The sequence below is a fragment of the Sander lucioperca genome, chromosome 14 (genome assembly GCF_008315115.2).
Source record: "Sander lucioperca isolate FBNREF2018 chromosome 14, SLUC_FBN_1.2, whole genome shotgun sequence".
Classification (NCBI taxonomy): Eukaryota; Metazoa; Chordata; class Actinopteri; order Perciformes; family Percidae; genus Sander; species Sander lucioperca.
In genome coordinates, this window is record NC_050186.1 from 12,691,810 (window position 1) to 12,709,142 (window position 17,333).

General features: G+C 41.4%; 1 protein-coding gene across 2 annotated transcripts in view; it reads right to left on the minus strand.

Annotated features, from left to right (window-relative positions):
- Window positions 1-17,333, minus strand: part of ttc28 (tetratricopeptide repeat domain 28) — a 163,043-nt gene that overhangs the window by 139,735 nt on the left and 5,975 nt on the right. For both annotated transcript variants that reach the window (XM_031301235.2, XM_031301236.2), the window contains exon 2: window positions 10,568-10,942. In XM_031301235.2, coding sequence (XP_031157095.1) covers window positions 10,568-10,942 — 375 coding nt within the window. The remainder of the gene's footprint in view (window positions 1-10,567; window positions 10,943-17,333) is intronic.

Here is a 17,333-nt window from a genome sequence, read left to right on the forward strand (position 1 = left end):
AGGTTTGTCAGTTTTGCCTCAAACATAACATGATGGTGACTTATCCCTCAATCTAGAAAAAGAAAGAATAAAAGTCCCAATAAACTACCTTAAAGAATGAGGACGTATGTTTTTCTGATTGTTAAACTTTTTTCCACCGTCAAACTAGCAAAAGTGGATTTGGACGTGCTCTAAACACACCTGCGCCATGCGCTTCACGCCGTGCGCTTAGATCATTAACTAACAATGTATTGATCCTACAGCTTGAAATATATTATTCCTCTGTACCACAGAGCTTCATTGTTATTGGTTAGTGTTTACCATGTTTACCATCTTAGCAAAGCCTGTAAGCATGCGAATATTAGCACTAAAACTCATTTGTTTTTATTTGGTCATAAACCAAAGGACAAAGTTAAGATTTGACCTGATGATTGATGGATGGATTGATGGAAAGTCAGAAAGACATCATTACAATGCACCCTAAAGGGGAACATGAATGTTTAACCACATTTCAGGCCATGAGCTTGGATATGAACCCTGCTTGTATTACACACACTCCTCCATCACATTGATAAAAAAAAACGTTCTCTTTGAAGCTCAAACACAACCCCGCCCGCCTCCACAGACTTCACAGGAATCACAGGAATGTGATTGTTCATTAACCTCAACCTCCTGTCTGGAAATAGCAACACACAGCCCGTTATTACGGAGTCATGCTCCCTGCTGTTTATCTCGCCTCTCTTCTTTCTGTCTTCATTCCAAAATACTGAGAGGGAACCAGGAACTCAAAGATCCACGACATCGACAATTCCCAAAGCAAAGCATGGCGCTCCAGTATACACAGTCACGATGGCCCAGTGGTCTCAATTAAAACTAAAGGATAACTCACGGTTGTCACAACGTTGGGTCTTAGTGTGTTACATTTACCTCGGAACTCGGGAGCCGGAGCTGGGAAATGCGTACCTCTGTTGTACCTCTGTTGTACCATTTACAAGTCGGATTTTTCATTGAGCGGTTCAGCGCTAGCCAGGTTAGGCATTGTTAGCAATACCAGTTGATAACAACGCATTACGCAGTTTTTGTGCATACAAACAGCGTAGCAACATTAAAGTGTACTCAGTTCTGCATTTCTGCTGCTTTCGGTATTCGGCTAAAATACAACAAATTGTGTGTTGAATTTAAAACAGGAAACAGGAAATTATTATTATTATAAGATTCTTTAATTGAATAAATTGAACATTGAACATTTAATTGAATTTTAAAGGCACCATTAAAAAAAGACACTTTAAAGTCCAGTATTCTATTTATAAAAAAATCCATGAGTGTCTTTGCAATATGTATATAACCAATATATTGTGCACCCCTAATTATCGGTTATCGGTAAAAAAAACAACTTAGAAATTAGCATCCCTGGATGGATTGTCATACAATTTTTATACAGTCATTCATGTTCCCCGGAGGATGAATCCTCTGACTTTTCCTCCAGCGCCACCATGAGGTTGAGTTCAGAGTTGAGTAGAGGTGTTTTAAAGTGAAAATTTGTCTACAATTATTGGATACTAAATTGGCATAGTTAGTATAGTATTTGGCGAGTTGTCAAAACAGACATGAGGAGAATGGAAGTGTTCCATAATGGATGCCTCTGACGAATATGCCAGATCTTTTGGCCTAATAAGATCTCCAACAATGAACTGTACAAGAAAACAGGAAGCCGGAGCATCACCAAGGAGATTATGCACAGACTCCTGAGATGGCTAGGACGCGTGTTGAGGATGGGGCAGGACCGCATCACAAAAGTCGCCTTAAGATGGACACCACCTGGCAAAAGAAAACCTGGGGGGCCCAAAACCACCTGGCGCAGAACTGTGACACAAGAGCTGGAACAGATGAACCGGTCATGGGGAGAGGCCCAACATGCTGCCAGGGACTGAATGCAGTGGAGAGTGCTTATTGAAGCCTTAGGTCGCATAGAGGACGAAGAGGAGTAAGTAAGTAAGTAAGTAAGTAAATTGGCACAACCCTTTAAATTCAACCATGCGCTGCTTCTGCTCCAGTCAGTTACTGCTAAAGCTGGGTGGAGAGTATGTGCGGAGACATTAATCCTTACCCTGTGACATTCATATTCACTCTTTCACATTCTGATAGAAGTCACACACCCTGCCATGATCAAGTCCAACCGAGTCCCTCTTTCATTATCTCCCACTGCTGTTATCTTTCTCCGTCCTTTGCAATTCTCTTTGCACAGATAGCCGAGGCACCCGGCTGTGAGCAAGAGAGATGAACGCCGAGGGAGGAGGATAAAGAACGGGTAGCTCAGGATGGTTGCTGAGACAGCAGTGTCTGGCCCGAGTCTGGCTGATGTCTTACAGCAGTCTATGAACCAACACTGCAAGCAGAGAAGAAGGAGCATATCTCCCGATTAATACCAGACAATTAGGCCCACTCCACTTTTAGGCGAAATTAAAAAGTCATTGCGCTCTGCAGGCGAGAGGCAGTGGGAGTTGGAGTCTGGGTGTGAGAGACAGAGCGAGCTGCAGGCTATTTTGCTGCTGATGTGCACTTTTCTGCAAACATGTTAACACAGATGGGAAGCTGAGAAAAAGCTTTATCTGCTGCTGCTGATGATAATGGGAGTAGGGCTTAAACTAACAATTATTTTCATTGTCGATTAATCTGTCGACTATTTTCTCGATTAATGGATAAGTTGTTTGGTCTATAAAATGTGAAAAACGTGGATCAGAAAGTCCAAGACGACGTCCTCAAATGTCTGTTTTTTTGTCCACATCTCAAAGATATTCAGTTTACTGTCACAGAGGAGAGAAGAAACTAGAAAATATTCAGATTTAAGGAGGTGGAATCAGAGGGATTTTCCTTTTTAATTTTCCAAATGACTTGAACTGATTAATCGTTTATCAATACATCTTTGCAGCTTTAGGCCAAGAAGAGGAAACAGGAAAGAAAAGATGTTTTAAACTGAGCCAGTTAAAGCAACGATAATGGTAATTTACACCTCCACTAGCTGACAGAGCCAACCCTGTCTCTGAGGCTCTGTGCAGCCTGTTAGTCTGCGCCGGATTACATGGATTGTGCATGTTTGTGAGCCTCATGTGATGTGGGGTCATGAGAGGCCTGCTTAGTGCTGGGACAAAGGAAAAGTTGTGTTTGAGCTCCCTGAGGTTGTGACCAAGCAGCTCCCAGGCACGTCAGTGCTGCTCTCTAGTGGCCGCTGCAGAAACCACCGTTTCAGCCTGTCCTTTCATTTTGCACACGACTCAATAAAGAAGGTTTGGTAATGCTTTATTCTGCAGCTCCTGAAGAAGTTTTCTGAAAATAAGTGTGGAATTTGGAGGTAATTATAAGGTGCAATGAAAGAAAAGGGATCTTTGCACACGTGTGTGGCTTCAGGTGCTGAGTGAAGACAGAGACAGTGTTCTTCAGTTGATCCGCCTCCGATTCATTTATTACAACCAACGGCGTAATTTCCATAACAGGGACATGAAGAAATCCTTTTTTGTAGCCCTCACTTTTAAGGTTTCAGTTTGATTTACTCTAAGCTGCAAAAATGTATCGATAAGTTGTCAAATATTATATTAACCACCAACTATTTTGACAATCGAATAATCGGTTCCAGTCATTTTTTTATAAAATTAAATTAAAATTTCTCTGATTCCAGCTCCTTAAATGTGAATATTTTCGAGTGTCTTCTCTCCTCTGTGACAGTAAACTGAATATCTTTGAGTTGTGGACAAAACAAGACATTTGAGGACGTCTTCTTGGACCTTGGGAAACAATGATCCACATTTTTCACCATTTTCTGACATTTTATAGACCAAACAACTCATTCATTAATCAAGAAAACAATCGACAGATTAATCGACGATGAAAATAATGTTTAGTTGCAGCCCTAACTAACTTACTAAAATCTCTAAACAGAGTCTTTGTACTAGAGGAGAAGAGAGAGAGAGGAGGAAAACGTTTTTGTTGTGTTATACACGTATTACTACGGCTGGGTATCGTTTAAACTATTTTAGATACCGATACCAATACCGTGACTTTGATACCGGTTCCTGAACGATACTTTTTTCGATACCAGTTTTATAAAATTTATTTTAAAGGTGCTGTAGGTAGGATTGCGAAGACCCAGGACTTAGCCAAAAAATTTGAACATCAACAACTTCTCAGTCCCTCCCCCCTTTCCACTAAAGGCCAAAACGGTCTCCTAAGCCCCTCCCCCCACAAGGGAGAATGAATGCGTGTGCATGAGCAGTGATTGACACACAGTTAGACACCCCCCCTGGCCCTGATAGGTGCATCTGAACAGGGAGAGGTGGATTTTTGTAAATCTCACTACAGGCTGTAGGTGGAGCCAGAGGAGCTGGATTTATTTTTTTTTAATGACGTGCTTCATGTAGTTCTACTGGAATATAGTGTCAGTTTCAGCAAATATGACAGAAAGTTAGTTTTAGAAGTCTTACCTACTGCACCTTTAACAAAAAGAAATTATAACATTACAACAAAAAACGTAATTTATTTTTCAGCTCCTACTACGGGAGCGTAACAGAGTTTTTCCTGCGTGTCTCTACGATGTGTAACGTAAGACAGCCAATCAGCAGCATTATTAGATCTTGGTAGGAGCATGCTGCATGCTGATTGGCTCACTGACGCTGATGAGATTTACTCCTTAGGTATTTAAATTTGGTATTAAATGACGATGGAATCTTTCGATACTCTATACTAACGAAGCAATTCTGTCGGTGCCGAAAAAGTTTCCAATTCGATACCCAGCCCTATGTATCATGTTCAGTAATCACTCTTTATAAGCTTCTAATTGGTGGAGGAATACCTGCAGATATGACATAGATTATCCAATGTATGTTATAATTTATGCTCAGTATTCTTCTAACAAAGACAGAGTAAAGAACAGAATCAAATACAACATCTATCTATCATAAAGTATCAGGTATGGGAAAACCTCCAAGTGGTGTTTTAATTATCCTGCAATTTACATGCTTTTGTTTTATTAGACTACTATTCATTCAGAAAGCCTGATTCAATATGTTGTTTTCTAGATTGATATAAATACATAAACACAATCGTCTTCACACATTCTAAGTTTTTCATTTCTTTTGTCGTTGTCGTCAGAGAGAAGAACTTGTGACTTCTGAAATTCTTAACCTTTAATTCCAACTAATTACTGTGGAAGCGTACAGTGCACAGCAGGTCAGCTGCAATTTGTCTGCAGACAAGCTCACAATTAAACATATATCAAGTACACAGAGTGGTTTCCAATGGCACAGGAAGAACTAGAAGGGCACTCTGAGAGCGCAGACCTTCACCATGCCCCACTGACAAAAGTGAAAAATAATTTGTGAGTTCTTCCTTCGCCCATGCTACACCCTTCTACCAAGTGTCACGAAAAGCAGGCTAGTTTTTCTAATCCTGCCGACTTGGAACAAACAAACATAACCGAAAAAAACATAACCTTGGCAGAGGTAACGTATGGATATTTACATGAGTTTAAATGGAGCGCTGTTTACAAATTGCTCCGTTACAATGCCGAAATGTGTAATATTTCACTAAAAAAAAATGTGTGAAATTTTGTGTTTTAGGTTTGTGAAAGAATCAAAAACATAAGCAATGAATAAATGAATATTCGTAGCATCCATGTTGTTTCCACATTACGCCTAAACTACTTACAACTTATTGCCAGCCACTCGGGTTTCAACCCCTTTCCTGTCTATCAAATCAAAATGCATAAAAAGCTCAAAGAATAGTCTTAAAATAAATAAATGGGGCCACCCGAGGAGCCCCTGTGAGTACAGAAAGTAATTCAAAGAAGCAGTGTGTAGGATTTGTGATGATCTATTGTCAGAAATGGAATATAATATTCATAATTATTGTTTATGTTTATGAAACTAAGAATCGTGTTGTGGTTAGCTTAGAATGAGTCCTTCATATCTACATAGGGAGTGGATCCTCTCACACGGAGCCAGTCATGCTTCTACAGTAGCCCAGAACGGACAAACCAAACATGCATCTTGAGAGGGCCTTTTGTGTTTTCTCGTTACCTAAAGGCAACCATAGGTTCAACTAGTCTGTATCCACGGCGTTCCACTTCCGGGATTGTTCAGGTGCCACCGGAAATTCCACCTGATGTCCCTTATTTTCCGCCGGATTTTTGTCCCCTTCCTCTTTCTTTGTGTTGGCGTTCTAAACTCCGGTGGATTTATCAGGCCTATGGTTAACTGCTCCTCAGATCTCTGCAGGGTAAATCCAGACAGCTAGCTAGACTATCTGTCCAATCTGAGTTTTCTGTTGCACGACTAAAACTAGGGTACAAGCGGCCGAAATGGGTTTCCTCAGGAGGGTGGCTGGCGTCTCCCTTAGAGATAGGGTGAGAAGCTCAGTCATCCGTGAGGAGCTCGGAGTAGAGCCGCTGCTCCTTCGCGTCGAAAGGAGCCAGTTGAGGTGGTTCGGGCATCTGGTAAGGATGCCCCCTGGGCGCCTCCCTAGGGAGGTTTTCCAGGCACGTCCAGCTGGGAGGAGGCCTCGGGGAAGACCCAGGACTAGGTGGAGGGATTATATCTCCAACCTGGCCTGGGAACGCCTCGGGATCCCCCAGTCGGAGCTGGTTAATGTAGCTCGGGAAAGGGAAGTTTGGGGTCCCCTGCTGGAGCTGCTACCCCCGCGACCCGTTACCGGATAAGCGGAAGAAGATGGATGGATGGACGACTAAAACTACTTTTGAACGTACACATGTTCCACCAAAACAAGTTCCTTCCTGAGGCTAGTTTGCAAAGGTACTGTCATTGTGTCCGGTGCTTAGCGCCGCCCAAGACAATTGTGATCGGTTTAAAGAAAAGCCAATTAACCTGCTGTGTGGACTAGCCAGACCCTCCTCCGCAGAGCTGTGGAGGAAGGTCTGGCAATGCGAGACTAGGTTCAACTAACTACACGCTTGGAAAGGTGGGGATGAGGGGAGGGTATTCATTTGGTTGCAATCTGCAACCCCACCACTAGATGCCACTAAATCCTGCACGCTGCTCCTTTAAGTGGAGCACTGGAAGTGAAATATCTCCCTGCTGCTCTCCTCACATGCTCTGCAGTAAGTCCTAGATTACCCTCCTGACCCAGACTGAGTTCTCCATGGCACAATTTCGGATGCAGCACGAACACAACAGAGAACATTACCATTACATCAACACAGTCCAGGGTTAAGTCACGGGACTGGGGAGGAACCCAAACGTGGGAGATTGAATCTCCTCTTAGATCAGATGATAATAAACTGCTAAACTCTGTCATGTGGGGAACCTTCCTCAACGGGCCATTTCAGGTCCTGAGTCCTACTTAAAGAAACGGGACTCTTTCTGTGCACGTATGTCGGTAATATTTTTGCAGCGTGTGGTTACAGAGTAGTTTCTTAATGACAGGGGAAGCCTGAGCCGACTCCGGGGCCTTCTGCGTAAACAGGCGTAGCTGGCTGCCATCTGGTTGGCTTCTACTTCAGAGCAGAGAGCCGTTCACTGATGATCTGCACTGATTCCAGCTACACTTACTCCCAGAGTAGAATATTTTGGAACTATTTAGGACGTTAACCCTAACTTACACCCACATTATTAAAAGGTTTCAGTCCACAAAGTTGCAAAGAAATATATTATCATATACTACACCACACTCCAGATACCCCACCCCAAATGTTTAGCCGAGGGTCAGTGAAGTGAAGCTTTCTTATCCTAAAACAGATCAGTAGTGCAGCCATACGTCAGCCACAGCGCCTCCTTCCTCTTTCCTGGGCCAAACAGACGTCTTTATTTGTGACTAGAGAAGCTGAAGTTTCCCAGAGTGGTATGTGTTTAAGGATCTGAATAAATGCACCTGTGTGTAGGGGGCGGGGGGAAAGCCTCTTTGGAAGTTCTTAACAACTTCACAAAAACCCACAAAGCGAGGACGACAGCAAAACATTCATACACAAAACAGTCGGGTCTGTGGGAGAAAAACACTCAAATCAGTCAAAAGAAAAAGCTTTTTCGCTCCTGCAGCAGTTGCACTTCTGTGATGTGACTTCATTTGAATCACAAAGAAACAAAAAGGCTTTTGCGCTGAATGCACAAAAGAGCTGCACAAAACGACAAGAAAACAACTTTAAAATGCAAAGTTCTGTTATTCTGTACTGTGTTGTTATCCAGATAAGCATACAAACAAATGCGACTTCTGACCAGTTACACCCATCTGTTCCCATGACCGAGTCGCCTTTTTGTGTGCGTTGTGTGATACAGTGAGTGTGTGTTTGAGCCTGTTGTGCCAACAGAAAAGTCGACCGAGGCAGCAATGGGACAAACTGTGGGAGGCAAACAGAGAAGAATAAAAGAAAAGAGAAGAGAGCAAAGCCGACCGGCCGGGCGAAGAGCAGAAAGAGAGAATTCAAGCAGAAGTAAACGTCCCTCTCAGAAAGACTCTCTCTTATTGGTACTTCATTAGTCTTAACCTTGCATTTGACCCATGGCGAATGCAGCAGCAAGCCGAATGCTATAACACCGCCACACACACACACACACACACACACACACACACACACACACACAGGAATGCTGCTTCTGTTATTGTCTTTAAGTGCCAAACTCAGGCCAAGGCCTCGGCAGGGTTTGAAAAACAAAATAACAGCCGTGCAAAGCTCACACACACACACACACAACTTCCGTCCATTCTCTCGCACAGAGAAAGGAAGTGAAGCCGAAGCTGGCCGGGCCCCAGTCGTCCAGACAGAGGTAGCCCCAGCAAAGCCGATCTCCCGCCTGCATTCTCTCTCTCTCTCTCTCACTCTCTCTCTGAATGGCTTTAAAAGACTCTCTGAGCCCAAGCTATCCTTCACTTCCTCGCTGTGTTGGTAAATGTAAAGAGCCACTTCAAGTGTCAAGAAGTACTTGATGCAGTCTCTCTAGTCAATGCGCTGGAAATGTGAAACGCTGCACATTTTGACGACTCTCGCTTACACATCAGTGGAAATTAAAGCAATGAAAAAACTTTAGAGTTCATTTAATGTCACAATTTCACAGGCACTGCTGTTGGCTGATAAATCCCCTCCTTTCCAGTGGTGGAAGAACTACCGAGGCATTTTACTGAAGTAAAAGTATCAATACCACAGTGTAGAAATACTCTGTTACAAGAAAATGCCTTGCATTTCAATTTTTATTTGAGCAAAGTACAAAGGTTTTAGAAGCTAAATGTTCTTAAAGAACCAAAAGTAAAAGTACTCATAAGCAGAATAATGTATATTATATTATTGGATGTGTTCGTCAGCTTAGTCTCCCTTTAACAATCACTCTTCGTCTTTATATTGTCCAACACTATCTGAACTTTATTATTTGCCTTCCTGTAATGATGTACAGGTACAGAAAGCACCGACGCATCAGCAAACATCACACACAGTCTGTCTCGTTGTTCAGCTCTCCATCACCATCTCTGTCATCACACATGAATCTCCTAACGCCAGCGTATTTACAGGGCTATCTCATTACGTTGAGGTATATATGTCCCTGTGCTGTCTCTTTCAAACATACTTGTCAAACAAAGAAAGAAAGACTATTCAGCAGTAAGTTTAACATTACGCTATAAAAGCACAACATGTGGACTGCGGCATCTAAATAGCAGGCTTGCGTTCGGCTGCTGTACACCGGCAACAATCAAAAACTACAGCACAACAACATGTCTGACAGGATCTGGGAGGGAAAGGGGGGAAACAAGGACTGGGTTTCTTTTCTGAGAAGCCAATTAAAGTCTGTCAGGCACTAACTCGGCCAACCACAGGACAAAAGCAACAATTGTATTCAGCAGGTGATGTAAGACACTTCAAAATGTTGACTTGTGCATAAACTAAACGCTGAGTCGCCAAAGTATACTGTATATACATAATATACCATTACTAGATGGTTCGGAGAGGCAGGCTCATCCATACATCCATCTAACTATCCACTTAATGGATACCATCCACTCTTCAGCTACATAAAATCTAGGGGGGTGCAAAAAAATCGATTCGTATTCAAATCGCTATTCAAGCTCTACTGATTCAAAATCGATTCATAGAATTCCAAAAATCGATTCATATTTTTTTTTATTGTATGTCTACGCCAATCACATGATAGATAGATACTTTATTATACTTATACTTTATATTTATTCCTTCAAATCCCCAAGGGGAAATTCAAGGTCCCAGTAACTTACAGACATCACACACAACATCCACTTACATCATAACAGGATGTTAAAATAACAGATCCACATGAATAATATGGACAATAAAAGATACTAAATAAACTAAATAAAAAATCCACATGAATGTACTAAAGGGATATATACATAACTACAAAGTAACCACATTTACATACTGTGAATCGTTTTTTTTTTGTTTGTTTTTTTAAATCGAGAATCGTTTTTGAAGCGAAAATCGATTTTGAATCGAATCGTGAGCCTAACAATCGATATCGAATCGTGACATTTTCTGAATCGTGCACCCATAATAAAATCCATCCCCTGCTCTCAGCTGCAGTTTCTTCACCATTTGGAGAGTTTGACTGAGGGTCGGGCCTCTTACCTTGGGCCATTTGGGGTTGATGACACGCGCTTTGATAGCGTCGTCCAGAGCGGTGCTGTACTGGCCCAGTCGGAGATAGGCAGCCGAGCGGTTGCTGTACAGGATGCAGTTTTGGGGGTCGGCGGTGAGGGCCTCGCTGTAGAGACGCACAGCCAGGGCGTACTCCCCCTGCTGGCAGGCCTGGTTACTGCGCCGCACGCGCTCCAGGAACTCTGCTTTGCTGAGGCCGGAGCAACCGGGAAGGCCAGGCGGGCCGGGCGGTCGGTCCACCCTTTTCACCGGCGGAGCTGGAGGAATCACAGGAGAGGAAGAGGAGGAGGAGGAAGGGGGAGGGTTGGTGGTCCTGCTGGTGGAGCGAGAACCAAACAGGGAGAACTGGGGAGCAGAAGGGAGAGGGGGAAGAAGACATTGGTTCATTTCTTAAGAGAATAAGAGATAAAACAATTATTCCATCAGTCAACAGACTTTCGCAGGTTCACGCTCCTCAAACCTACAGATTTCGCGCTGTTTTATACGATTGTAAACTGAATATCGTTGAACCGAACAACACATTTGAGTACGTCACTTTAGACTCTGGGAAGTTGAGAAAATAATGCATAAATGACAAGTTTTCATTACAGATTAACACCAAAAAGGCCAACATTAAGACGATAAATGGTTGAGAAACAGATAAGTCTTTGGCAGCGGGGCGTTAAGCGATTACTAAGATCATTACCAGTAAAAACAATCGCCCGGATATTGGCTCACATAACCAGGATACTCCAAAAACATGATCATAACCAGGATATCAGTGTGTATGTAAACTCATTCACTATCAAGATTTTTTCAACTCTATATAACTTTTATATTTGCACTCGTGCCACTTTGTTTTGCAACTGCTGCACAGCCATTGCCCTCGAGATAAATTAGGTTTAAACCTGGTTATTTCTTATAGTTTCTTTTACATTTATTGTTTATTTCCTTTTAATATCTTTATGTCTATGTATGCACCATTCACCAAGGCAAATTCCTTGTAAGTATTACTTACTTGGCTATAGATCCTTGTCTGATTCTGAATTTCGGTATCTGTATCACTCGGGTTATATTGATTATTCCAAATTTGAACTGTGGCATAGACAGACCAATATTAAGACTGACCAAACGTGAAAAGGCTGTTTGCCCATAGTGTTGTAGAAATTGAAATAAGTTGAGAAAGACAGAAAGGAAATTTGCTTTTGGCTGCTGTTACATAAGTCATATAAAACCCAGGAGGACACCGAAGCTGCAGCAGCCTCATTTGCATGATGCGATACTGTAGTTTCTGGCAAAAGGGACACCCAAACTGCTGCGTGCACTTTGCTTTTCTGCTCGGTGGTAACGACTTAAATTCCTCAGAGAGACGGAGTGAGAAAGAGAGAAAAGTAGGAAAGTCAGGCGGAGACTCAGACAGTCCGATGAGGCTTCTGTTCTTCTCATTCAAACTTTGTGTAAAAAGTGCTCGCTGAGGTCTGTTCTCTGTAGCTTTAACATTGAGACGCTGCCTCCCTCCCTCATCTCTGGCGTTTCCAAATTTGTCCTTTCACCAGAGCTTACACCAAGGCCTTCATTATCTCTCTCTATTCCCCCCTCTCTCTCACACACACACACTCTTAAAATATGCAGACTGGAGGGATTCCTAAAACTTGCAAAAGCATCACCCAATGGCTTTGAGCAAGAGGCGAGGACAGGCAACGTGATTCGCTTGAAATAAACTGGAAGAAAACTTTAGGATGTTCACACAGTCTCACACCTGAACTAATGCATCTACTCGGTGCAGGTTTTGACCACTTTGAGCTAACACTAGGACTAACATTAGTCCTATGCTTTGCCAGAGAAATGTTTTAAACTTCTTTCACCTGCTTAGAGAAAAGAAAAAGTTTTTTGACATGTAGTAGTGTAAAACCACCTTCACACTGAAATATATTCGTTTAAATGTTGTTTCAACAACGATATATGTAACCTAGACCTAAAAAAAACCTGAAAAAAATGGGTTTCTCCCAAAGGAATTACATACTTCTATAGTTATTGTTCCTTTATTTTAATAGATGGAAACACACCTGTTAATGCATCTTAACTGGATAGTGTTTTAATCTCAACAACAGGACAATATAAATATAAATGCTGTCTAAAAGCTTTCTCTACACTCACAGGAATAACATTCTGGTGGGAAGAAATACTGCATCTTTATTTAAAATCCCAGCCCCTTTTACTTACTATTGCTACTGTACTCCTGTCAAGCATTCCAATCTATCACACGTGCAGATGATAATCGTGGCAGATTTACTGCTCGATGTTTGAGGTAATTTTGGAAACAATGGGCCATGCCGTCAGACAGAAGTAGACAAAGGCAGACTTCTACTTTTTAGTCTGCAACAGTCAGTTTTGTCGGCTGAAATGGCGACTGTAACAGCTGCAGTGGCTTATTAGGAGCTAGTTTCTATTTAGTCACGAACAATTAGAAGTTTTTTTCCATAGGTTAGAGCAATGGTTCCCAAAGTGGGTTTCAGAGGACGCCCAGGGGTCCTTCAGGGAGTTCTAGGAGGTCCCCACAGCAAAAAACAATGAAAAAAATGATGTTATTTTCACTATTATTCCATCCATAAGTAACACAATGACCTAATGTAACCAATTTTTTTTCATGGGTTTTAAGCCGAGTTCAGACCAAAGATTCGCGACAAGACAAAACTGTTTTAGAACGTCGCAAAGAAACGTTGCAGCGGTCTGAACCGGCCCGTCTCAGCTTGGCTCAAACCAGCTGATAGCCAGAGGCTGGTTTTAGAACGTAAGGGACGTCATCTGTTTCAACAGCCAATAGGGAAGTCATCTTGTAAAGTCAGCTGCAATAAAATGATCCATAATCCTTTTTTATTAATGTTACAAACAGTTAACAGTAGGGATCGACTGATACTGGTTTTGCAAGGCCGATACCGATACCGATTATTAGTAGTAGCACATTGGTTCCAAATATTGATAACCGATATTTGGAACCGATATGCATTTACAGTGAAAATAATAAAACGGCGATACAGATTATCTGCAAACTACCAAAAAACGGCCCAATAATCGGCCAGGGCCGATAATCAGTCTATCGCTAGTTAACGGAGGCTACGGTCGAGCGAGCCAGAGAGTGACTGAAGAGAGGAAGCGCCTCGGACAAAGCCATGAATCAGAGAAAAATATTTTCGCCGAATCGACACTAGACTCACTAACTCACTAACTAACTAACGTTATCCACGTTCATATTTAGACGCAAAAAAAAAGGATATATTCAGCTACAAAAAGCCTGGAAGTCGGAAGTTAGGACGGAAGTACAAAGTATCGCCGCTATGGAGATAGTCTATATCCTCGACGTTCCACTTCTGGGATTATCTGGGATATCCGTTGCCTTGGGCTTCCTTCGTGTAATTCTAACCTCCGGTGGATTTGTGAGGACTATGGTTAACTGCTCCTCAGATCTCTGCAGGGTAAATCCAGACAGCTAGCTAGACTATCTGTCCAATCTGAGTTTTCTGTTGCACGACTAAAACAACTTTTGAACGTACACGTTCTACCAAAACAAGTTCCTTCCCGAGGCTATTTTGCTATTTAACATCATCCACTCCTCTCTTATTTCTGCTCATGTTCCCTCCTCTATCAAAACTGCTGCTATCACCCCTGTACTTCAGAAACCTGGTGCAAATCCCAACGACCTAAATAATTTTAGACCAATCTCCAACCTGCCATTTATCTAAAAAAAAAACTTAGAAAAAACTGTTGCTGCACAGGTCTATAATGATCTCATCAACAACAACCTCTATGAACAGTTTCAATCTGGTTTTCACCTCCTCCACAGCACAGAAACAGCACTAGTCATGGTCACCAATGACCTACTGATGGCTGCTGACTCAGGTTTTCTCACCATACTCATCCTCCTCGATCTGACTGCTGCCTTTGATACCATCTCTCACTATATCCTCTTGGATCGTCTAGCCTCCATTGGTATCATCAACACATCACTCAACTGGTTCACATCTTACCTCTCTGGCCGCACTCAGTTTGTACAACTTAAAAATGTTCAATCACAACCCTCCCCAAAAAAATCCTATCAGACAGCGGCCCTTGGGACAAAATCTTATCAAATGGGGGTCCATGGTCTAATTCGTGTCAGTTTAGGAATCTTTGATGTGAAAAAGTTTGGGAACCACTGGGTTAGAGCGCAGGACGAATCACTTTCCACACACAGCAGAGCTCTGTTTGTTATTTACTTACGTGAGATAAATGAGTTTTCTGGAGGAAACTACACATTTGGCCTCAGCCGTCTCCAGTTTTGCCTCATCGTCTCTTTTATCTCGGGAAAATAAAGATTAATTTCTTGAGGTCTGTTGCGCTCTGAGAGCTGAACAACTTCTCTACTCGCCGTTTAGATCATGGCCTGTTTAATTAAGTGTGCCGCTAACAGATGGCGACGCGATTAACTCGGAAACAATCAAGCTGCAGACTGTTAAAAGCAAGATTTAAGTCTTAACATGGTCCTCTGAGCTTTGGGGACAGTGAAATCCTGACACTTAAATTAAGAGTCCAGGATTTTAGAAATACCGAGGTCAAAGGTCAAAGTCCCTCCGTTTCCCCAAACACCAGAAAGACTTTTTCGAATATCTGTAATCATTCAAATATTTACAATTTCTTTTTCTAATTTCATTTATATAGTTATCAGGTTATTATACTATCGTTATATTTTCTGCAAATTTCATTTAAACAGAGTAGAGTTCAGCTGATCAGTCAACTATGTTCATAATCAGCTGATTGATTTGCTGCTGTTCTTTATCATACGTGATAGACGATTTTTTTGTGTTTTCGACAGTTGATCCAACAAAACAAGCAATTTAAAAACATCAATTGTGAGGTGCATTGTCACCATTTATAGACTTTATATGGACCAAACGATTACTTGATTAAAGGGATAGTTCGGATCTTTTATATCCAAACAATCCCAAATGTCCAAACTATCCCTTTAATCAGAAAATAATCAGAAGATTAGTTGATAATGAAGATTATCTTTAGTTGCACCTGTAAATGGAAATGGAAATTTCAGTAAAAGTTGTCTTAGTCTGTTTATGTTGCTAGTATTTATTGCTGTACCTTAGGGCTGTGCAACTAATCGAATTTTGATCGCAATTTTGATTTCAGGATCGAATGGACAATCAAGAAAACAATGTAATCAAGAAAAACGATTATTTTGCACATTACGTTTTGCAAGTAAACTCTTTGGCCCCTCCTGAGGGCTAAACTCACTTAGCCTACATTTTAATATATTTTTTACATTATTTTTTTAAGGACAATTCAAAAGTATTAGGGGTGGGAATCACCAGAGGCCTCACGATACGATATCATCACAATACTTATATCACGATACGATATTATTGCGATTTTAAACATATTGCAATATTCTGCGATTTATTGCAATTTTATTTTTTCCAAATTTCAAATGATGTCCCCAAAAGGAAACTTTGTCACATCTGTTTTATCTGAAAAGATAAATTTCTCTGTTTGTTCATCTCACTTCATTTTATTGCTGCACAATGGGATTGTCAAGCAGACAAATTGACCAACACATATATAATAATAGATTGATACTTGGCGTCTGTGTATTGATATAGTATTGCTACAGAAAATATTGCGATATTATGCTGTATTGATTTTTTCCCCCCCACCCCTAAAAAGTATTTAGGGAAATTTCACAGTTCAAGGTGTTTTCGCTGGTCATTTGTTTAACTGTTTAACTGTTTTTTAAGTTCAATAAATGCAACATCTTTCCAAAAGGCAATGAGTAATCGTGTTAAATAATCGCAATTTCAATATTGAGCAAAATAACTGTGATTATAATTTTTTTTTCTCCATAATTGAGCAGCCCTACACTGTAATAATGTTCTTCTTGGTCAGGTCTCTCTTGAAAAAGAGATTTTAATCTCAACAAGACTTTTACCTGGTTAAATAAAAGGACAATACAAACACAAATGCTGTATCCAAGCTTTCTCCACGCTGACAGGAATGAAATTCTGAATCTCTGCACACAAAGAAAACAATCCAGTCCAGAAATAATACCATGTCCTCAGTGTCCTCAGCGGTGGCTTCAGCCCCGAGGAGTTCTGCGACACAGTAATGCTCATCTCACCGAGCAAATTTCCACAACTCACAGTCCTCTTACAGTGGCCATTTTTCAGCTGTTCTCTCCAGCATACCATCATATTTTTAAGTGTCACGCTGTTATGAAATGCTTGTTCACATATGACAAATGTGATATAAAGCAGAGCTTGTTAAACATGTTACCAGGGCGCCGTTTGCTGGAAAAAACAAAGAAATCCGCATACAGTATTATGTGTGGAACTAAGACGTAAATCTCTAAGCTTATTACTGTTGAACTTGAATCATAGGCGTAGATTTCGGGGGTGGGGGTGGGGGTGGGGCAGGGGATTTGTGTGTCTCCCCCCCACTATTTAGAAGACAGATTTGTCCCCCTTAAAATAATATGTCAAGACAACGAACTCCCCAAAACAGGTAAAAATAACCGTTCACGGGGTTAAAAACATGTACGTCAAAAAATAATTGTGTCTACTTTGCAACACTGGGGGTTAAAGAAGCCAAAAGGAGTGTGAAAACTAAACTAAATATAGATTTAAGTAGATGTAAACTTTGGAGCCCATTGCTGTAACAAGGTCTCATTCTCTAACAGATTTGTTGTACATGTACAGGATTCCTAAAAAAAACCCAT